The 24,397-nt window shown below is 35.1% G+C and overlaps 1 protein-coding gene, 1 long non-coding RNA gene and 1 pseudogene across 3 annotated transcripts; all 3 read right to left on the bottom strand.

Annotated features, from left to right (window-relative positions):
* Window positions 1-8,217: 8,217 nt before the first annotated feature.
* LOC120116699 lies at window positions 8,218-10,465 on the bottom strand. 2 transcript variants are annotated; one of them, XR_005515582.1, is made up of 7 exons: window positions 10,414-10,465; window positions 10,120-10,153; window positions 9,905-10,039; window positions 9,705-9,756; window positions 8,693-8,760; window positions 8,537-8,625; window positions 8,218-8,451 (listed from the first exon to the last, which is right to left on the bottom strand). It is a non-coding gene; the product is annotated as an uncharacterized LOC120116699 (long non-coding RNA). The 2 variants fall into 2 exon arrangements; XR_005515581.1 differs by lacking the exon at window positions 8,537-8,625 and having other exon boundaries at window positions 8,226-8,451.
* A 6,151-nt stretch (window positions 10,466-16,616) lies between these two features.
* On the bottom strand, window positions 16,617-16,970 carry LOC120117164 (putative non-specific lipid-transfer protein 14). Its single transcript, XM_039137477.1, has one exon. The coding sequence runs from the start codon at window positions 16,968-16,970 to the stop codon at window positions 16,617-16,619; it is 354 nt and encodes a 117-aa protein (XP_038993408.1).
* A 667-nt stretch (window positions 16,971-17,637) lies between these two features.
* On the bottom strand, window positions 17,638-18,796 carry LOC120116690 (annotated as a pseudogene).
* Between the last annotated feature and the right edge of the window lie 5,601 nt (window positions 18,797-24,397).

Below are 24,397 nucleotides of genomic sequence, written 5' to 3'. Positions count from 1 at the left end.
CAGCAAGTGTAGATAGCATTACTGTTCCAGAAACGATGGAAGAAGCATTGAAAGATCCCAAGTGGAAAAAGGCAGTAGAAGAGGAATTAAAAGCACTGGAAAACAACAATACTTGGATTATATTTGATCTTCCGAAATATAAAAAATCATTCGATTGCAAATGGGTATTCACTGTAAAATACAAAGCTGATGGTAGCATTGAAAGATATAAGGCAAGATTAGTGGCGAAAGGATTCACTCAATCTTTTGGAGTTGATTATCATGAAACGTTTGCTCTGGTAGCAAAACTAAACACTGTGAGAGTGTTAGTCATTAGCAGTTAATGAGAATTGGGTGTTTCATCACATCAAAAATGCATTTTTAAACAGAAACTTGGAGGAGGAAGTATATATGCGAATTTCACCGGGTGTGAAGAGTAATACAGGAAAAGCATGTAGATTACTAAAGTCCTTGTATGGACTTACGCAATCTCCAAGAGCCTGGTTTGACAAATTTACAAAGGTGATTATTCAGGATGGTTACAAGCAATGTCAATCCGATCACACTTTATTTGTCAAAACATCTTCAAACAACAAAAAGGAAATTTTGATTGTCTATGTGGATGATATCATTCTAACATGTGATGATTGTATAGAGATAGAAAGATTGAAAAAGCTACTGGCGAAGGAGTTCGAAACCAAAGACTTGAGAACTTTACGATATTTTTTAGGCATGGAGGTTACAAGGTCAAAAGAAGGAATAGTGATCAACCAAAGGAAATATATCCTTGATCTACTATCAGAAACTGTAATGAAGGGATGTAAGCCGGCTAAAACACCCATGGAAGCAAATCTGAAGCTAAGGAGAGAAGAATTGGGAAGTCCTGTGAACAAAGAGGTAAACTAATTTATTTATCACTTATTAGACCTGATATTGCATTCTCTGTCAATATAGTGAGTCAATATATGAATGATCCAAGAGAAGAACATTTAAAGGCTGTGAATAGAATTCTAAGATACTTGAAAATGACACCAGGACATGGATTAATTTTTAGAAAGAGTGATGATAGAACAGTAAGAATTTTTTCGGATTCAAGCTGGGCAGTTGAATTAACGGATAGAAGATCTACAACTCGTTATTGTTCATTTGTTTGGGGAAATATGGTTACTTGGAGAAGTAAAAAACAAGCGGTGGTGTCTCGAAGTAGTGCAGAAGCAGAATTTAGAGCAATGGCACTTGGAATTTGCGAAGGAATTTGGCTTCAAAGAATGTTAACTGAGTTGGGGTTATGTGCCAACAAATGGTTTAAACTTCAAAGTGACAGTAAATATGCAATAAGTATTGCAAAGAATCCAGTTCATCATGACCGAACGAAACATGTGGAGATTGACAGACATTTCATCTCTAAAAAGGTGAATGGTGGAACGGTGAAGCTCAATTATATTTCAACGAAGAATCAGTTAGCAAATATTCTCACCAAAGCACTTCCAAGAATTACCTTTGATGAGATTATATTCAAGTTGGGTCTTTTCAACATTTACTCCCCAACTTGAGGGGGAGTGTAGGTTATGCAATAGATAAGTTAGTATTTTAATATAACACTAACTCTTAGAAAGTTAGATAGATAAGGATAACTACTAAGTAGTTTACTTCTAATAGAAAACTTACTCCTAACTTTTCCTATAAAAAGATGTATTTTTACCATTCAATATATATAATAAAAAGAGTTCATTTTTTCTCCATTATGTTGTTTACTCTTTATCAACAGATACATTGAGACAATAACTATCTAACAAGAATAAGTTAAAAAATATATTTAAATACCTAAAACTTAATATCCAACTAATGTGTATTGTCACTTTCAAATATAATAATTCACTTTTACTAATAATTAAAGTTAAGACCTTACACACGTTTCTCGATCCATGTAAATGTTAATACATGTTCGATTTTTCATGAAAGAGTTTTTTCTTAATTCAAACAAAATTATATTAATGTAAAACATTTTATCAAATACAATAACTTTAATATGATTTATTGAATAATTTTGATATATCCTCATTTTCTTTCACCTAAATAAGCTGAAATTCAAAATTTTGTAAATATGAATGATAAATGAATTAAGTGAGACTTGAGTTGCTTGGGTTGGTAACCTTTCGGCACATCTTCCCAATTATTAAATGGCCACCGTACAACACTTAATTCACATTACATAGTACTATTTTATTATTGAAACGACAATAATGATGAAAATAAAGTTTTGTTGGATCACTCGAATCCAAATGAAAAAACATTGTTTTACTGTTAGGGCATGAACTCACTAAGGGTACTATTAAATCTACCAAGATTTACTAAACCTACCAAGATTTGAATAAAATATTTAGTTTAAATAAATACCTATTAAACAACTCACTACCTATTAAATAAATACCAACCAAAACCCTACTATCTATTAAATAAATCACCCACTACACTAAAATTATCATAAATCAAGGGGAAGAAGACATACCAAGGGGAGGCCATACGGGGGAGAGAAAGAAGATCGAACGATCAGATGCCAAGATGAACTTTTCGGTAAAATTTGGTATCCATCATCCACCGGTAGCAGCGGCGGCGCGGTGGCAGCACGGTGGCATAAATATTAAACAACACAAAATATAAAATTATATATGCATGTATAATTAAATAAGTAAAAAAATAAAAATAAATTAAAAATAAATAATTATTACTTAATTATAAAAAAAAGAAGTAAAAGACACCCACTACACTAAAATTTATCATAAATCAAGGGGAAGTAGTACCAAGAGGAGGCCACACGGGAGAGAGAAAGAAGATCGGACGATCGGAGATCAAAACGAACTTCCCGGTGAAATTTGGTAACCATCGGCGACGCGATAGCAACACGGTGGTATAAATATTAAACAACATAAAATATAAAATTATATATGTATATATAAGTAAAAAAGTAAAAAAGATAAAAATAAATTAAAAATAAATAATTATTACTTAATTATAAAAAATAAGCAAAAGACACCCACTACACTAAAATTCATCATAAATCAAGGGGAAGAAGTAGTGCCAAGGGGAGGTCATACGGGAGAGAAAGAAGATCGGACGATCGGAGGCTAAGACGGACTTCCCGGTGAAATTTGGTAACCAACGGCCACCAGTGGCAGCGGCGACGCGGCGGCATAAATATTAAACAAATATAATATAAAATTATATATGTATGTATAATTAAATAAGTAAAAAAATAAAAAAAAATTATTACTTAATTATAAAAAAGAAACAAAAGACAACTACTACACTAAAATTCATCATAAATCAAGGGGAAGAAGTAGTACCAAGGGGAGGCCATACGGGAGAGAGAGAAGATCGGACAATCGGAGGTCAAGACGGACTTACCGGTGAAATTTGGTAACCATCGGCCACCGGTGGCAAAGGCGATACAGTGGCGGCTCGGTGCCATAAATATTAAACATAAAATATAAAATTATATATGTATGTATGTATAATTATTTATTTTTAAATTGTTTTACCTTTTTACTTATTTTATTATACATACATATATAATTTTACATTGTTTAATATTTATGCCACCGTGTTGCCACCGCACCGTCGCGTCCACTGGTGGCCGATGGTTACCAAATTTCACCGGAAAGTTAGTATTGGCCTCCAATCGTCTGATCTTCTTTCTCTCTCCCGTATGGCCTCCCCTTGGTATGTCTTCTTCCTCTTGATTTATGATGAATTTTAGTGTAGTGGGTGATTTATTTAACAGGTAGTGGGTTTTTGGTAGGTATTTATTTAATTGGTAGTGTGATTTTAGTGGATAATTGTTTAATAGGTATTTATTTAAACTAAATATTTTATTCAAATTTTGGTAGGTTTAGTAAATCTTAGTAGGTTTAGTAATACCCTTAAGTAATCTACTAAATCCACCAACTTTAGTGTAATCATTATGTTTTTTTTATTAAAGTTTTCTTATCATTATGTATTTTGCTTCTTTTTTATAATTAAGTAATAATTATTAATTTTAAATTTTTTTACTAATTTAATTATACATACATATATAATTTTATATTGTTTAATATTTATGTCACCGTGCAGCCACCGCGCCGCCGGTGGTTACCAAATTTCACTGGAAGTCCGTCTTGGCCTCCGATTGTCTGATCTTCTTTCTCTCTCCCGTATTGCCTCCCCTTGGTACTACATCTTCCCCTTGATTTATGATGAATTTTAGAGTAATGATTGTCTCTTGCTTTTTTTTATAATTAAGTAATAATTATTTATTTTTAATTTTTTTTACTTATTTAATTATACATAATTTTATATTTTATGTTGTTTAATATTTATTCCACCGTGCTGCCATCGTGCCGCCGCCTGTGGCCGATGGTTACCAAATTTCATCGGGATGTCCGTCTTGGCCTCCGATCTTCTTTCTCTCTCCCGTATGGCCTCCCCTTGGTACTACTTCTTCCCTTTGATTTATGATGAATTTTAGTGTAGTGAGTGTCTTTTGCTCCTTTTTTATAATTAAGTAATAATTATTTATTTTTAAATTTTTTTTATCTGTTTTACTTATTTAATTATACATACATATATAATTTTATATTTTATGTTATTTAATATTTATGCTACCGTGCTGCCACCGCGTCCCCACTGCCACTGGTGACCGATGGTTACCAAATTTCACCGGAAAGTCCGTCTTGGCCTCTTATCGTCCGATCTTCTTTCTCTCTCCCGTATGGCCTCCCCTTGGTATGTCTTCTTCCCTTTGATTTATGATGAATTTTAGTGTACTGGGTGATTTATTTAATAGGTAGTGGATTTTTTGTAGGTATTTATTTAATGGGTAGTGGGTTTTTAGTAGATGATTGTTTAATAAGTATTTATTTAAACTAAATATATTATTCAATCTTGGTAGGTTTATTAAATCTTGATAGGTTTAGCAATACCCGAGCAATAATCAATGAATAGTGGTGCTACTTTTTCCCATTGTTTAATAGGTATTTATTTAAACTAAATATATTATTCAAATCTAGGTAGGTTTATTAAATTTTGATAGGTTTAGTAGTACCCGAATAATAATCAATGAATAGTGGTGCTACTTTTTCCCAACAAATGGAAGTTGTTGAATCCACCACTAGATGATATGGAAACATAAGTGGAGGCAACAATATCATTAGGGTACTATTAAACCTACCAAGATTTATTGAACTTGCCAAGATTTTAATAAAATATTTAGTTTAAATAAATATTTATTAAACAATTATCTACTAAAAACTCACTACCCATTAAATAAATACCCACCAAAAACCCACTACATATTAAATAAATCACCACTACACTAAAATTCATCATAAATCAAGGGGGAAGAAGACATACCAAAAGGAGGCCATACGGAAGAGAGAAAGAAGATCGGACGATCGGAGGCCAAGAAGGAATTCCCGGTGAAATTTGGTAACCATCGACCACCGGTGGCATCGGCGATGCGGCGGTGCGGTGGCAGCACGGTGGCATAAATATTAAAAAATATAAAATTATATATGTATATAAAATTAAATAAGTAAAAAAGATAAAATAAATAAAAATAAATAATTATTACTTAATTATATAAAAGAAGCGAAAGACACCCACTACACTAAAATTTATCATAAATCAAAGGGAAGAAATAGTACCAAGGGGAGGCCATACGGAAGATAGAAAGAAGATCGGAGGTCATACTGAAGAGTGAAAGAAGATCAGAGGCCAAGACGGATTTTCCGATGAAATTTGGTAACCATCGGCCACCGGTAATAGCGACGACGCGACGGCGCGGTGGCAGCACGGTGGCATAAATATTAAACAACATAAAATATAAAATTATATATGTATGTATAATTAAATAAGTAAAAAAGATAAAAATAAATTAAAAATAAATAATTATTACTTAATTATAAAAAAGAAGCAAAAGACACCCACTACACTAAAATTCATCATAAATCAAAGAGAAGAAATAGTACCAAGGGGAGGCCATACGGGAGAGAGAAAGAAGATCGGATAATCGGAGGCTAAGACTGTCTTCCCAGTGAAATTTGGTAACCATCGGCCACCGATGGCAGCGGCGACGTGACAACGGCACGGTGGCATAAATATTAAACAACATAAAATATAAAATTATATATGTATGTATAATTAAGTAAAAAAGATAAAAAAAAATTAAAAATAAATAATTACTTAATTATAAAAAATAAAAAAAAAGGCATAATGATTACATAATGATAAGAAAACTTTAATAAAATTTTTTAAAAAAAAACATAATGATTACACTAAAATTGGTGGGTTTAGTAGATTGTTTAGTATATTTAAACTCACCCACTCACCTATTGAATAACCCATGTGTTCCAACGACATGAATCTTTTAAATAATAATAATAACAAATCAATGTTAGTTATAATTGAATGCGGAAAGCTTTGATTAAATTTTATTTTTTTTAAAAATTGAATTTCACATGAGTTATAGTTAATAATAATTTAAATGAAATCCAACAGGTCGATGAAAGAAGAGACATGGGCCAGGCATCCTAGTCCTTATAAATTGAACCAAATAACACAGATGCCATGTTCAGCAACAGTACAAATCACAGAGGATGCAGCCCTTGACCTGGCACTGACTCGGCCCTTATAAGGATATTGAAGGATTCATTGTTCCTATCTGTTTGTAGTTTTTGTTTCGACTCTAAATACCAAAAGCTAAACATGGTTTCGCTTTTTAAAAATCAAAACGGAAACAAATGTTCCTTTCTAGTGAGAACTAATAAACATGCATTCATTTAGCCTGAAAAGACAGCCTCCATATCTTTTAATATAGTTGTGTATATTTGACTTAGAGCGAATAAAACCAGAGCGAACTCCTTTTTGAATTCCTTTTATTTGGAATAAAAGCATCAATTACCCAACCATGAGAGCAAAAAAGAGATCCAAACCTCTCCCAATGAATCTTCTCTGGTAAATTTTCAACAAATAACGTGAAGCATCCAGACTTGTCAACTCTGCACCCCTTTGTGATCGACTCTCTGGATCCCTCGCGTACACCATTTACTGCAGATTTTTCATTGCAGCAAACTTCTTTAACTGACACATGAAAACTAGGAGATGCTACAGAAGCTGGAATTGGCAATGGCAGTACTGGAGGAACAGGAAAACCTCCATACTTGTCAAAATCAGAATCTGTAACTACTATTTTAACAACAAGATTCTTCCTTGCCATCTCGATGTGCAAAAAGGACTTCAACTTAGCGTCAAAAACTATTTTCTGAAGGGCATCCATGGCAGCAACTGCAAATTTAACAGTTGAGAAGCGTGCAAAACCCTTAGGCTTATCTCCCTTGAAGCTCAAATGTGAATCTTAAAAACATGAAAGCCATCTCAAAAAATTCTGCAACTCTCTCTCTTTAACATCTTCAGGCAGACCCATAATGAAGATAATACAAACCTCATCATGATGAGAAAGGTGAGATGACAGAGAATGCGCAGCTACAAAGGGTGAAGGAACTTGAACCGGAGGTCTCATCTTGAGAGAAGGTAGGATTCCAACACTTGGCATGATGACTGACTGTTGAAATAAAACACCTAGAGACTTGACAAACTGTCCTGGATTTTGAATGTAGATTTGAACGAAAAAATCAAAGTAAAATGCTAGGTAAGATATGCCTCCATACGTGAAAACCCAGAGCCAGTAACTACGATCTGGAAAAATAAGTTTTTCTCAAGAATATCCGTTGACCAACAGTGATTATTCACAGTAGAGAACTTGGGTTTTTGTCACGAGCTTTCGACGAGTATAATGGAACAGTTAAAACGAAACTCGGGAAACTGCTGGTGGAAAAGAACGATGAAGAAAGGCAAGTAGATTTGCTCCTATTGAAAAGGAATCTAACAAAAATAACCAAGAAAAATGAAACGATGTGGGTAGACGAATATCCTTGAGAAAAATGGCGTCAAAAGATGGTCGGAGTACGACGGTGGACGGTGGTCGGAGTGCGGCGGTGGATGTGGTCGAAAGACGACGAACGGCGTTCGAAGGACGGCGGACGACAAGCGACTGGAGGTAGAAGACTAACGATGGATGACGGTAGTGAGGGATGTATAAACAACACCCATATTTTCTCTCTCCCTTGGAAATTTGAAATTTGAAAACGCCTAGGTTAGAGAGAAGCTCAGCTTCTCTCACTTCAAGATTTTTGGCTGATTTTAATGGGGGCCATTTCAATTCTTTGTTTATGCAAGCACACTTTTTGTATCCCTCTTTTACATCTAACAACCAAATCTAAAAGATACAACACCATGGCACACCAAACATGAAAGTGAGACATCCATATTCCTCCTCCATTGACGGATGAACGATAATCGATCAATAATCAATCACCGCCAACTTGTCTCTTCCATGAGTCTTCCACAATCAACTCATTAACTCCCCAATCTTCATAACTGAAATATTATTATACCAAAGGTTAATCCATCATAAATGCATCAAAATGCAGCAGGTAAATGAAAACACTATCAAAACCCAAACCTCATGCTCCAGGCCCAGACCTCAAACTACAAAGCAATAGCATCAGCTAAAGCCTGCCCAAACCTCATGCTCCAGGCCCAGACCTCAAACTACAAAGCAATAGCATCAGCTAAAGCCTGATGATAGATTATATACAAAGTAAATACTAAATCTCACCTTCCATCAGGCAAGTAACGCCTAATGGTGAAGGGTATTTTCCGCTCTCGAAGTTGCTTCATGGCAATCTATTATAAAAGCCAAAAAAATAGTTATAGTGAAGTAAAAGCAATATATAATACAGTTTGTAGGATAAATAATCGAGAGCATTGTCACAAATCATGCAGCTCAGAATGTGTTACAGGAATGTAAAAAATAAAAATACAAACTTGCGTATGACTTAAATTGTAGAGGTGATGCAAGAAGTGCTAATATTAAACATGACACAACGTGATTAAATAATACACAACACAAACAAATAACTAAAACACGACAACGAAAAGAACAAGACAGAATAGACAAATGTCTCTAAACTCATAGAACACATCGAATTAACATATCAAAATTTATATGAACATAAAACATCTTAAATGCAATTATAACACTATAATACACGAATACAATATGGATACACAAATTGTCAAGTCCAAGTGAAGCAGTGGAAAGTGGAAAGAAAGCAGGCAAATGAAGTAAAAGAGATAGTAAAAATTTGTGACAATCAAAGAACTTTCGAACACAGAATATATAGAGAAACCTACAGAAAACAGTTGAATGAAACTAAAGCCAATCATGTTTCAGTTGTAACAAGATGCAATATGAGATCGATAAAACCAGGGCAAAACCATTATTATTTGCCTAGCTAAGAGATTATGATATTTCATGTCTTCTTATCCCATTCAGCATGAGAAGTGTTAAACATAACATGCATCTAGGAATCATACTCCTTATATACAATCTAAAAACTTCTTTAGACCAATATGAAAAGAATGAAAAAGAGATCTATGTCCAATTCACACATCATTACACATAACATCTATTGTCAAACAGTTATGAGTGTCGTAATCACATATAAGTAGTCAAACTGCTAGTGCTTTAGTATCAAGCTCACCTGTAGTTTTGTCGATTGTTTACAAGGCAGAATATAACAAAGAGAGCATAATATACGACAAAATAGTCATTAGCATAATCTTACCTCGAGCGAGTCAGTCTCTCCCTCCATCTCAACTATAACTGGAGCATTCATACTGTTCAGAGAAAAAACATTTTACACCATATAAGACAATTGAAAACCATAAACCCCATCCCCTTTGAAAATATAAAGAATCTAAAGTTAAACTTTGAAAATACTGTTCTTATTTGCAGAGCACGGGTGCCCAAGATTCTAGCACGCACATATTTGGTCATATACTTCGATGTTTTGCGAGAAGCTTTGTCTTTTGCATCCTGGTTGTCTTTTTCCTCTGTTTCAATAGGTTCCAAAGGAACATCATAATTGTTATTATTTTCTAAATCCTCCTCGACTCCTTCCTGTCCACCATAAAGATAACCCAGTACACAATAAATAACTTCTATCACTTATGATTTCTTTCTAACACAGACGTACTTACTTCAATCTCAGGCTCTGGTGGCTCATCCTCCTAACTTTAGCAACAATTTCAACAACCAACGGTCAAATTTTGAGAAAAAAATGCTGCAACATTAACATTAAAGACGAAAGCAATTGAAAAAAAACAACAGTACAATCGAAGAACAAATCGTAAAACCCCACTTTTCGAATTTCCTTTACTTATCAGAACTTCAACAGAAACTGAAAAAATAATCCAATAGTCGAAACCAAGGCATTGGAAAGAAACAAAACAAAAAACAGAGAAAAATGTTATAGAGAGGGAGAGAGATAGAACCCCATATCCATGTCGTTATAGTCATCATCCTCTGCTTACCGCTATCAGAAACCCTAACCAAATAAAGTAAGAGAGGTTTTGTTATGTTGTAAAATCCATTAAGTAGACGTGAGTTTATTTAATAAAAGATCCCTCAGGTTTGTCAAAATATGACTTGTTACCCTGGACTTCTACAAAATATCCTTATAAGACCCCGTTTAATTTTTCTTTTTCTCGAAATTTATTGAGTATATTTAGACACCATAGAGTAATTACAATAACCTAAGTAATTGTTAAAATAATAATTATATGCATGAACCAAGTGAACTCAGTAGTTAAACGGATAATTGTTATCTTTAGAGGTCTCGGATTCGAATACGACCTTTACAAGAATGTTTGAGTATTCATTGTCAAATGATTGAAGGTCTTTTCGGTTTCGAAGCCCTAAAAAAAAGAACATCTCTCTGAATTACAAAAATTAACCACCAGACATCTGAACTTGTGGTCGTGTCAGCCTTCAATCGGAATGAAATAAACCACATCAAGTATATTAACTTTTCTTTCGAAACTCGGATTTTTATTCGATTAATATGTCACCGATGATGTACAGGTTATACAATTTGTTACCGTCAGTGTATCAAATATTAATCCGTATTTTATGTGAATTTATGGGTCGTAGAGGTTGTACATTTCCTACTGGTTGGATCATTTTGGCTTGTACACCAGCAGTTCATTTGAACCCCACGAAATACGACGATGACATTTGATCCATGCGATAGAAGGTATGCTTTAGTTCATTATCCGAAAGCAAATTTGAAGACAATTTGCTTTGATTTTATACTAATTAGCAGATGCATGATGAACAAAAATCAGACAGGAAAGATGATTAAGTTAAGAGAGATTATTCTGCATTTAATCGTTCGAAACGAAGTAATATTGTACAAATCACAACTGTGTTTCGGTGGACGGCGACGAAGGACGAAAATATTAGTTGTCATGCAAAATTATTAGTTGTCATACAACTAATAATAGTTGTATAATGCATAATAATGGTTCATAGTTGGCACTAATAATGGTTGAAAAGTGACATGGTAAAATCTCACATTTAGTTATTATAATTTAGGGTATTTTCAAGATTAGTCCTTAAAGCTTCTACTATAAATACCCTGACTCATTTAGCTTCAAAACCATCTCAAAGTATTATAGCTTTCTTCCAATACTAGAGAGAATTTAGAGAGTTTCTTGAGAGTTGTTTTCTTTTTTATCAAGAGAGAATTATCATTGTTTTCTCCTTGGTAGATTGAGAGAAGTTGTAATTCCTATTTTCTCATAGTGAAATTCTTCTACCATTACCTGTGGTTTTTACCCTTTATTATTTAGGGGTTTTCCACATAAATTTTGTGTCTCTTTTATCTTCATTTTTATTTTCTCAAATTATCAGTTGTGATTTTACTTTATTCGATAACCGTCGCAATGTTGAGGGATGCAGGCCTAGAGAGATCATTCTGGGCAGAAGCAGTCAATACCGCCTGTTATTTGGTGAATCAAGCTCCATCAACTGCAATAGAGCTGAAGACACCAATGGAGATGTGGACTGGTAAACCAGTTGATTATTCAAACCTCCATGCATTTGGAAGTATTGTGTACGTGATGTACAACGCCCAAGAAATTTCAAAGTTGGATCCAAAATCCAGGAAATACAAATTCTTGGGGTATGTTAATAGAGTAAAGGGGTATCGCTTGTGGGATCCCACTGCCCGCAAAGTGATCATTAGCAGGGATGTTATCTTTATAGAAGAGAAAAGAAGACGATGATAGCGCTGAAAAGTCAGAGACTACACAGATACATGTGGAAAAGGAGTTTGAACAAGGAGATTCTTCTGAAGTAGAACCAGCATATGATGAACAAGAACCAGAGAGTTCTGAAGTTCCAACAACTCGTCAATCAGATCGTGTGAGAAGACGTCCCAATTGGCACTCAGATTATGTTATAGAAGGTAATATTGCATAATGCCTTTTAACAGAGGACGACGAGCCATCAACATACTAGGAGGCAATAAACAGCTCAGATGCTTCAGTGTGGATGATGGCGATGCAAGAAGAAATTGAAGCCCTTCATAAAAATAAATACATGGGACCTTGTGCCACTACCACAATGAAGGAAACCAATTGGTAACAAATGGGTCTTCAAAATCAAGCGAAATGGTGACGATCAAGTGGAGAGGTATCGTGCAAGACTGGTGGTCAAAGGATATGCTCAAAAATAAGGTATTGATTTCAATGAAATATTTTCTCCTGTGGTTCGACTAACAACAGTTCAAGTAGTTTTGGCAATGTGTGCTACATTGAACTTACATCTAGAGCAGCTAGATATTAAAACAGCTTTTCTTCATGGAAATCTTGAAGAAGAGATTTACATGTTCCAGCCTGAAGGTTTTGAAGATAAAGAAAAGAAGAACTTGGTTTGTAGGTTGAACAAATCTCTGTACGGTCTAAAGCATGCGCCGAGGTGTTAGTATAAGAGATTTGATTCCTTCATTATGTGTCTTGGATACAACAGACTTAATGCAGACCCTTGTGCTTATTTCAAGAGGTCTGGTGATAACGATTTTGTTATATTACTGTTGTATGTGGATGATATGTTGGTTGCAGGACCCAACAAAGATCATATTAAAGAATTGAATGCACAATTGGCTATGGAATTTGAAATGAAGGACTTGGGATCAGCAAACAAGATTCTAGGGATGCAATTTCACCGTGACAGAAGTAATAGGAAGATTTGGCTTTCACAAAAGAATTACTTGAAGAAGATATTGTCACGATTCAACATGCAAGATTGTAAGCCAATTTCTACCCATCTTCCTATTAACTTCAAATTATCTTCTAGTATGAGTCCTAGCAGTGAAGAAGTGAGGATGGAGATGTCTCGAGTACCATATGCATCAGTAGTGGGAAGTTTAATGTTCACTATGATATGGACAAGACCAAACATTGCACAAGCAGTGTGAGTGGTTAGTCGATACATGGAGAATCCAGAAAAAGAGCATTGAAATACAGTAAAGAGGATCCTGAGATACATCAAAGGGACCTCAAATATTGCATTATGTTGCGGAGGATCAAACTTACTAATTAATGGGTATGTAGATTCTGACTATGCAGGGGATTTGGATAAAAGCAAATCTACTACATGATATGTGTTCAAAATTGCTGGTGGAGCTGTAAGCTGGGTTTCAAAATTACAGTCAGTTGTGGCTACATCCACAACAGAGGCAGAATATGTAGCAGCTACACAAGCCAGTAAAGAAGCAATTTGGTTAAAGATGCTATTGGAGGAGCTTGGGCACAAGCAAGAGTATGTCTCTCTGTTTTGTGACATTCAAAGCACTTTGCATCTAGCAAGGAATCCAACATTTCATTCAAGGACAAAGAACATATGAGTTTAATACCATTTCATTCGTGAAAAGGTGGAAGAAGGGACGGTAGATATGCAGAAGATCCATACCAAAGACAACATAGCAGATTTCATGACGAAGGTGATCAACGCTGATAAATTTTTCTAGGCCTGCATCCCTCAACATTGCTCTTGTTCTTTCTAACAAGGTTCTGTTCATCCGCTCTGCCACTCCATTTTGTTGAGGAGTGTTTGCCACTGTAAACTGTCTTTTGATGCCTTCTTTCCTGCAAAAGTCATCAAATTCTTCACTTGTGTATTCTCCTCCATTATCTGTTCTGAAACACTTGATCTTATTTCCAGAATCAAGTTTCACCCGCGCTTTGAAGTTTTTGAAAGTGGAAAACACATCTGACTTCTTCTTAATAGGGTACACCCAACATCTCCTGGAGTAGTCATCAATAAATAAGACAAAGTATTTTGCTCCGCCTAGGGATGTAACTGGTGCTTGCCATACATCAGAGTGAACCAATTCTAGAACACTTTTGGCTCTAGAATTTGACGTGTTGAATTTTAACCGGTGCTGCTTACTTGTTATGCAATGCTCACACAAAGGAAGTGATACCTTTGTTAAGCCTGGAAGTAGCTTTTTCTCCACAAGGACTTTCATTCCTTGTTCTGACATATGTCCAAGTTTCTGATGCCATAGCATTTCAGAATCTGAACTACATGAGGCAACAGAGGCTTCTGCTTCTAGCAAAGTTTCTCCCTTCAGTATGTACAAGTTTGCAGCTATCTTTTCGCCTTTCAGCACCACAAGCGCTCCACATAACACCTTCATGATTCCTTTTCGTGTTTCAATCTTACTTGCATTATTATCCAACAATCCGTAGGATAATAAATTTATCTTCAGGCCTTTCACGTGCCGCACATTCGAACAACTTTAATTGTTCCATCTTACATCTTCAATTTGATGGTTCCCACGCCAATGATCTCTAAGGCATGATCATTGCAACTATACACAGATCCTCCTGAGACAGGTTCATAATGATAAAACCATTCTCTTCTTGAGGTCATGTGATATGTTGCTCCCGAATCAATGAGTCATATGTCTGCATATCTCTTTCTACCTTCTACGGTGGTTGACGCTTCACAGCATAGAGCATCTCCATCATCTGAAGTGTTTGTAGTATTGCCTTGTGGATTGGAGTTTTTATTTAGACTCTAACAATCCTTCTTCAAGTGACCCTTCTTTCCACAGTTGTAGTACTTTAAATTCTTCTTGCTTCTCGACTTCGATCTACCATGTTTGTGACTGCTGCTTTGGCCACTTTCTGTTGATCTCCCTCTCATCGTTGTCAACGCTTCTGCTTGTTGCAGATTTACTTGTCCGTCTTCCTTGTTCTTGCGCCGATTTTCTTCTTGTAGAACAGCAGCTGCAACGTCATCGAAGACTAGACTGGTGACATTACTGTTTGTCAAGTTGATGATGAGTTGATCATACGAATCCGGTAGACTTTGAAGTAGAAGTTCAACACGTTCTTGTTCTACTATTGTACAACTTAAGGATGTAAGCTGAGAAAATAAACTATTCAGTGTGTTTAAGTGCTCCGTCACTGAAGTAGATTCTAAAATCCGGAGAGTGTACAATTTCCTCTTAAGGAAAATTTTATTGTTCAACGATGTGGCCTCGTACAATTTGGTGACATGATCCCATATCTCCTTAGCTGTCTTTTTCTCCTCGATGCTTGATAATACTTCATCTGCTAATGCTAGATGAAAGTTTGTAATAGCATTCCCGTCCATTTCGATCCATTTGTTGTCGTATGTAAAATCTACCGGCCTTTCACTGATAGCTGCTAGACAACTGTCTTTCCTCAGGATGGCCTTCATCTTCAATTTCCACAATGAGAAATTTGTCCCATTAAATTTTTCAATATCAAATTTTGTTGCCATGGCTTCTATTACGGATAGCTCCCACTATTTCACTATCGTGAATAGTTCTCTGGAACCTTCAAAGAATGGGTAATACCTTCTTACTTTCTTATGTTGGAGGATCCACCTTTTAGTGGCAACCACAAAGACAATAAGCAGATATTACACACTCAAATTTGGCTCAGATACCAATTGTTGCGAAAGACGGCTATCGAATAAAGCAAAATCACAACTTATAATTTGAGAAAATAAAAATGAAGATAAAAGAGACACAAAATTTACGTGAAACCCCCTAAATAATATAGGGTAAAAACCACGGGCAACGGTAGAAGAATTTCACTATGAGAAAATAGGAATTACAACTTCTCTCAATCTACCAAGGAGAAAACAATAATAATTCTCTCTTGATAAAAAAGTAAACAACTCTCAAGAAACTCTCTAAATTCTCTAGAGTATTGGAAGAAAGTTAGAATGCTTTGGGAAGGTTTTGAAGCTAAATGAGATAGGGTATTTATAGTAGAAGCTTTAAGGACTAATCTTGAAAATACCCTAAATTACAATGACTAAATGTGAGATTTTGCCATGTCACTTTTGTCTTCATTTTTATTTTCTCAAATTATCAGTTGTGATTTTGCTTTATTCGATAGCCATCTTCCGCAACAGGAAAGGCAGCTAGACAGCCGGGAATGTTGTTTCCTAGGGCTTCCACGTTCGAATCTCCCGTGAAAAAAAAAACAGAGCTCGATCAAGAATAATACTACTGAAGGGTGGAATATTTGTTGAATAATATTGCCAACGCTAGTGTACTTGCCATCATGGAATTCTGCATATATACATATGCTACAGCTGGTAATTATCAAATGTTGGTATCCGGTAATCTAACATTTATCATAAGAGATTAAAATATATTCGAGTTGCAGTCGGTATCCGGTTCAATGGTGAAGCCGAGTGGGATGCCGCAAAAGCCCGGCAAAGTAGCAATCGCGGTGGAATTGGGATTGTTAGCGGTGATGAGCCCCATTAAGCACCAGCAAAGCGATCTCCGGTTAGCGGTGGAACGAGTCATCAAGCTGAGGTTGGTTATGGCCTCGCAACAGGGTGAACCAGGATAAGGGTCAGGTGAACCGTAGGTGATGAAGGTGGCGCAGACCGAGATTAGGTCCGTCACGGTGGTGCAGTCCACTGCTGCACCTATTGAAGTAGAACATGAAAGCAACATCAACACCGGCATCATAAATTTATGAGGCCCCATTTATATCAGTTTTTTTGGACCTTATCCCCGCTAGTCTTGCAGATGAGTATATATCTTTGATTTAAATTTGGGTCGTTGTGCAATGGAAAACGTGTGTGGTTCATCAAGGTTGAATGACAATCTGCATAATGATTTTTTTTTTGAGTTAAACAATGCTAGTGATGTTTATATAATTTATTATAATTTTTCGATAGAAAAATTGGTTAAAAGCTCTCCACTCCATTTACACATCTATCTCATAAAATACGATATTAATAAGATAAATTTATTAATTTTAAGCTCATCATATACAGACATACACACAACATAAATCCATTGTTCTGATGATTAAACAAAGCCAGGACTGAAAACACAGCACCCGTAAGCTCTAACAATGAAATGACAAATTGCATGTAAAAAGAAGACTGAAGAAGAAGAAGAAGCATTTAATTAATGTTATCCATCTGCCCGGTGTTAGTTGTTTTGATCGCATTCCCATCTAGACGTGTGGACACAGCTGAGGTAGTGACACCAACTGCAATGTTCATTTCTGTCTTCTCCCAGGAACAGCACCGTCGGTGCAACTCCGAGTCTGCGTAATTAACGACACATGACAATATCAGAACTCTTCGTATCGAAAGCATGTTTTATCTTAATGGTACGTGATTAGGAATGGTTGGTTGATTTCTTACCCTGCAAGCAACAGCACCATTGAAGCCACCCGCATGACGTATTGGTAAGGCTTGTACTTCGATTTCAAACGAGTCCCGACCGGAACATTCCGGCTCTCAAACCACCCTAACTGAGGATGAGGTAGTAGGAAGAACCCTAGTAGAAAGCCTGTTAAAAACCCGCCGATATGTGCGAAATTGTCGACGTGTGGCAGAATCCCGATCGCGAGGTTAATCGCAATGATGACCAGAAGAGTTAGTAAAGCTGAACCCTGCGGAATGCAACAACAACGGTAGTAAGCAATTGAAAGGGTCTAGTGGTTCAACATTGTATTGTACATGTGATGAAGCGGAACAGTTTTATAATGTTTCACCTTGTTTGTGTATATGGTCCAGTTTGTGATCTGCTCGGACAGTATAGCGCCGAGAAGTCCAAAAAGAGCACCGGAGGCACCGACGGAGATGCTGTTTCGGATAAATAGAGACGATAACACGCTGCCACCGAATCCTGACAAGAGGTAAAGGATTCCAATCCGAACTGCCAAATTGTGAAGTAGTAACAACACATCAGATATCTACACGACTAAGAACTAGCCTTGATATAAGCTTCAACCAGAAGGTGAAACATACCGAACCCAAACTGCTGTTCGAGGCGAATACCGATGAAGCTGAGCATGTGTGCTAGGAGATGAATGACACCGGCATGTAGTCAGATGCATGTTATAAGCCTCCATCCTTGATGGTTTACCACAACCTTGCTCCACTCGACAGCTCCCAATTTCTGCAATCTGTAAGAAAGTGAAAAACAAATCTTCATAGAGCAGAGATTTCAACAATTCAATCCAAAAAACATACAAGGAGTGACCAGGAAATTTACGTAGAAGAAGAGGGACCGAAGAGAGGGTTATCTCTCAAAGGCTGAAAAGAAAAACGACCGAGAAACCTCGCCACACACCCGCCGACGACAGGCCTCGTTTGATTTTGCTTCGGACAATTGTTGAGATACATAACGATTACAAAAACAGTAACATTAGCCACCACGAACATAGGCACCAACCACGATGTCCATTTACTCTCTCTACCTTCTATCATGTAGCCAACGCCGCCGCTATTATTAATGCTATTGATGTTTCTCTTCGCCCTTCCTCCCCTGTTCTCTACATCATCCCCAGCCATTTTAACCCTAATACAAGAAACAGGAAAAGAAAAAAAAAGCAGGCCTTTTGGATTTTGGGTACTTCTGTATATCCAGAAACTGTAGCTAGATTGTTTGTTTAATAGAAAACACTAGTTTTGTTCCTTTCTGGTCTTGTGTTGTTTTTGAGGTTGTTTTAAACTGTCGCAGTTTGCGAGGAAATCGGGTGTCTTAGAAGACTCGACGTGATCATGTTTGATTGGCACGTAAGAAGCGTAAAGTTCGGTCATTTACGAGAAGAGAGGTGATTGGTTGTTGCGGCTCCTAACTGTGCACGCTAGCTTTGCCAGTTACCTCATCTTTCGGTTTTGGCAGTTATTTTAACCCAACCCTCTTGTCCTGTCTCTCCTTTGCTTAGGGTGTTATATGTGATCTTGATACACAATGACGTGAAAATCGACGGTGAAAATCCACCATCTAGCCTACTTATGGTTCGCATGCGAAGCTCATGTATTGGTTGCGAGCCTACATAGACATTGTAGTTGTTGAGTAGAAAATATCGAAAGGACCAGCATGGCCTACATCAGGCAAGTGATTGAGGTGCCAACTCCACCTGCTATTTCCTATCAGTAGACGCTAAGCATACACTATTCAGAATGAAAGCAATATTTTTTCTCATATTTTTTATTATGGAAAGTTGCTTTTGGATAGTATAAAAATACTTTCTTAATGTTTAAGTGTTTAATAATTTTTTTTATAAAGTACATAAATGATTCAATGACTATAAGATATTATTTAGTTGAGTACTTGATTATTAAAAGTTATAAAATAAATTTCAAACTATAAGGAGTTGCTTTGTTGAGACTCTCGACTATTAAAAGTTACAAATAATCCCAGACTATAGGGAGTTGCTTTGTTGAGTCCCTAGACTATTAAAATTTATGAAATGGTCGCTCGACTATTCATTATATTCCAAACTCGTCCTTTTATGTTAAAAAATTAACGACAGTCTGAGTTTGACGTTAACATACTAACTAAGATTTGATAAAATCTTATATCATAATCTCCAACGACTATCATATCTCAATCAGCATATTAACGTCCATCTCAGACAATCATTAATTTTTTAACGAAAAAGAACGAGTTTGGAACATAATGAATAGTAGATTCATTTTGTAACTTTTAATAGTCGAGTGACTCAACAAAGTAACTCCCTATAGTTGAGGGATCATTTGTGTACTTTACCCATTTTCTTTTAACGATTTTTAATGTTTTGCGTGGTTTCGTCTTAAACTTTAAAGCGCAATTAAATGGTGGTTTTAGATTAACTTGAAATTTTGGCTACAAGTTAAAAATGAAATTAATTTAAGTTTGGAACATGGAAATTTAATATTTTCAAGAGGTACTGAAATATTCTTTTAGATTTTAAATTTGGTCCCTAGAAATCAATGTTTCTACAGTTTTCATAGATTGAAATCTCCGATTGAACTGATATTTGATACAGTACCACTTGGGATAATGTTACAATTTTTTATTATGCTAATTTTGTGGTTTGATATGGTTTATGAAAGTATGGCAGGAAATACCGAAAACACCCTTTTATATGTTTATACTCTTTTCCGTAAAACTTGTGCATGTCCCTAGCTTATACTTAGCTGGAAAATAAGGTATGTTCTTCGTTGTATGATTAAGTTTTTTTCTTTCTTTTTTGTTTTATGCAATTCTATGATTAAGTTATTTGAATGAATATAATTGTAACATCTCAAACTACGGGATAGTGACTAAATTGTCAAACTTCAGAATTTGGTGATTAAAATAAAATAGTTGAATAGTTAAGAATTTATTTGGAGATATTTTATGAATTATTGATAGTAATTATTAAATGAAGTAAAGGGTAAAATGGTCATTTGACATGAAAGATTTTTTATTTTCCTATATTAGATAAGGAAGAGAGAAGATTTCTCCAAAAAAATTTCTTCTTCCTCCTCCTCAGACGTGAGCTACCAAAGGCAAATGTGAGTTTATTTGTTAGCTAATTATTTGTTGATTTAAAGAGTGGGTTTTGATCCTTAGGTGATACTTAAGCTTAAAGAAAGCTTAAGTTATCTTATAGTCAAAAGATGAAGAAGTTATAAGAGTTTAAAGAGAAGGGGTGTTTAAATGAATTTCTGGAAAAGAGTTGATAAGTTGAATTCGAAACTAAATTTGACTTGTCATCAACCTAATTAAGAGATATGAAGTGTTAGAACTGGAATTAGAACATGTTGCAAAGTTGGTGTAATTCTTGAATTTTATATGGATGATAGGATTTTGAGGTTTAAGATGTGATAAATGAGTAATAATGGATACAAGTAAATGGATGTGAGTTAAGAATATGTAAGAGGGTGGAATATGAAGTTTTTGAGCTAAGTTAAGTAATTTTCGTGCATAAAATATGAATTCTGGGCTGGTGTGTATCGGTACACATTCAACATGTACTGATGCATCAAGGGTAAATTTCCAGAAATTATTTAGTGTATATCGATGCACAGGAAGTGTATCTATGCACCCCTTTAAATGAAAAACATCGAATGTAATTTGTGTATCGATGCATAGTTAGTGCATCGATACATATGTTAAGGAATGTACCGATACACTACAGAGTGTATCGATGCCTACCTTGAATAAAAGATGAAATCAACATTTCTTTTAGTCTAAGGAGTGAACAATTAGAATATTGATATGGATCCATGCATGTTTATGTAGATACTATACGTAATCCCGTTCCAGAACAATTGAAGAATTAGGATCGATTCAAATCAAGCAAGGCTAAGATCAGTGCATAATATAGGGATAATCTAATGGAAATAAGCCTTGCGATGAGTTTATTTCCTAGGTCAATTTCATAATATAATAGTTATGAACATGCATACATTATAGTCTTTATTAAATATGCATAAGTCATATAGGTTTACATATGATTTGATATATGTTATATGACTCATGTTATATGATATAAGATGGATGGTAATACACACATGTGAATGTGATTAAAGAAAAGATATATGTGATCACAAAGGAAATGACATGAGTACATGTTTATATGAAAAATAATATTAATGCACATGTCATGTAATATGAGAGCTCTAGGTATAGTTGGCATGCCAAGAGTTGAGGGTTTCATAGGTCCTTCGGGACATATTCACAGATCCTTCGGGACAAATTTCATATGCCACTTAGTGGGAATTATACAAGCTGTGGTGACAGCAGACGTGCACAACCTCTATGCACTCGAATACCTTAAGTTCTCTATATATACATGGGCCTATAAATAATGTGAAAAGTGTATATTTCATTATATGTTATAGTATCAATATTGTTTATAATGAATCATATGAAATGATATGGAATTCTGAATAGTATGTTATATGTTCATACTCATAAGAAATGCATTATCATTATAAGTTTATGTCTCACTAAGTCTATGACTTAGCGTGTAAGTGATTTACACGTAGGTACATAAAAGTAAGAAGACCGGTCTTAGGAGCAGCAAAGCAACATATCATCATTTGAAGATCAGATCAGAAACACCTTATATAGTATGTCCGCTTATGTAATATATGTGTTAGCATGTAAATAGAATCATATAGTATATATGCTCTGATCGAGTTTTGTAATGTTTTAAACGTATTTATGTAAATGGTAATTTATAGTGATGAAAGCTTAAATTTTTATGAGTTTTATATAAGTTGAGCTGAAGTTACTGTAGTAGTGCATCGGTACACTGTAGCAGTGCATCGATACACAATTTATATTCGATGTTTTTGTGCATCAGTACACTGTAGCAATGCATCGGTGCACTGTAGCAATGTATCGGTACACTGTAGCACTGTTCAATACTGTTTACGGTACTATTTGCACAGTATCAGTACTATTCATACATAATAGTACTATTCATAAAAATATTTTTACCTTAAATTTGTTATAATGAAACATAATTTAATAGTATATTATTGTATTTTCTTAATATAAGTCCAAATGTTCTATTATTTTGTAAAAATATTATTTTAAAAAGTCAATGTGACATCTCAGACTTGTATCCATGTCGGGTACGGATTGGAGGTGTTACAATAATATTTACTTAATCATGTATTTAAATTATTTTTTAAGCAAAAATCTATATCAAGTGACTTAAATATAACATCTAATATTTAGTTCAGATGGTTCAATCCTCTCATGTTGCCATCAAATATTTGAGGCAATGTTAAAATATGTTACATTTTAAACGATTGAAATCAGATTTGAATATTAAAAAAAATAATATAATTTAATATAAAATTTAAACGATAGAAAAAGGAGAATGAAATTAAATTAAATTATAATATTTGATGAAAAAACATGAAAAATAAAAATCATTTTATGTATTTCAAAATTTTGTCCTGACTAATTTGGATAGTCCTGTATCATAAACCTAATTTGGATGGTGAGTTTCACAACAAATATTTTCTACATATATAAAATATCAAACTCAAAATTTATTTAAATGATATTAAATTGTTTATCATTTGAACTAACTCTGATGATAATCATTCTCTTTTATCCTAGCGTATGAACAAATTGTTTCAAATTAAATGATAATCCTAAAGAAAATAAGAAATCAGAGCAAGTGTAGAGAACGAGTTACCTACAACTTGGACGAGCCATCATGGGCTAAACGATCGGCCCGACTGCCACCGTCAACTGAAGGCTATAGTAGTTGGTTCATAAGAGGCATACACAAAATCGGCCCAACCGCCGTCACCGTCAAACGAGGCTATAGGATTGTGAGAGAAATAACTGTCCATAACCCATTTACGAATCCCCAAAAGTCCGGCCAAGAAACACTTGCACAAATTTAGCGCGTGGGAGTAGAGTAGGGCGGGCATCCCGAACGCGATTTTGGGGGAGTGAGGCCCACTCTATACTGTACTAATGCTGAAGCTCTTCGGTTTTTCTCTCTACGCGGTTCTCCGCTCACGATTAATTTCTTGTAAGAAAATTAAAAGAAAAAACAAAGTTGAATATTTTATTATATAGTTTCCTCTGTCCTTTGACTCTGAAACAGATCCCAACAATTCAGAGGAGAAAGAAGAGAGAGAAAGAGAAGTTTCCAAGGATATGAATAGCATGTAATCTTTGATTCTTTCTTTACTCTTTGTTGAAAACCACTGATTTTTGCTTAAAGTCGATTATATTTATTTTTAAAAGGTAAAGCTAACATTTGTTTAATCTCTTTCAACTCCTGTAATGAGTTTGGGTTCTTGTTTATGTGCATTTATTGCTTACAGCTTGTTGTTTTTAATGCCTGCATTGCAAAAGGGAGAGAAAGAAGGTCAACTGGGTGTTGTTTTTCATTGGTTAGTATTGATCGTTGTGAATGAGAAAGTTGTAAGCTTAGCCTTTTTGTGTTCTGTGCTCTTTTTTCTCTGGTTTACTGGGGTCGTTTTCATTATTTTTCTGTCAAACATATTGACAAACACTTGGTCAAGCAAGTTGCTGGGAAAATTAGGGTTTTTTTCTCATGTTAGTCATAATCTTCTGGCGTTTTCAGCGATTTTCACAGGTAGAGCTTTTAGCTATAAAAGGACCAAAAGAAGGTGTGAACCGTGGACTCTTTGTTTATA

This window comes from Hibiscus syriacus, unplaced genomic scaffold, assembly GCF_006381635.1.
Source record: "Hibiscus syriacus cultivar Baekdansim isolate YM2019G1 unplaced genomic scaffold, ASM638163v2 tig00000916_pilon, whole genome shotgun sequence".
Lineage (NCBI taxonomy): Eukaryota > Viridiplantae > Streptophyta > Magnoliopsida > Malvales > Malvaceae > Hibiscus > Hibiscus syriacus.
The sequence above is the reverse complement of the archived record's forward strand: the minus strand, read 5'-3'. Positions and strand labels throughout refer to the sequence as shown.

Bases quoted from the DNA above. Each gene is read 5' to 3' on its own strand.
- LOC120117164 (XM_039137477.1), bottom strand. From the start codon at position 16,970: ATGGGGCCTCATAAATTTATGATGCCGGTGTTGATGTTGCTTTCATGT.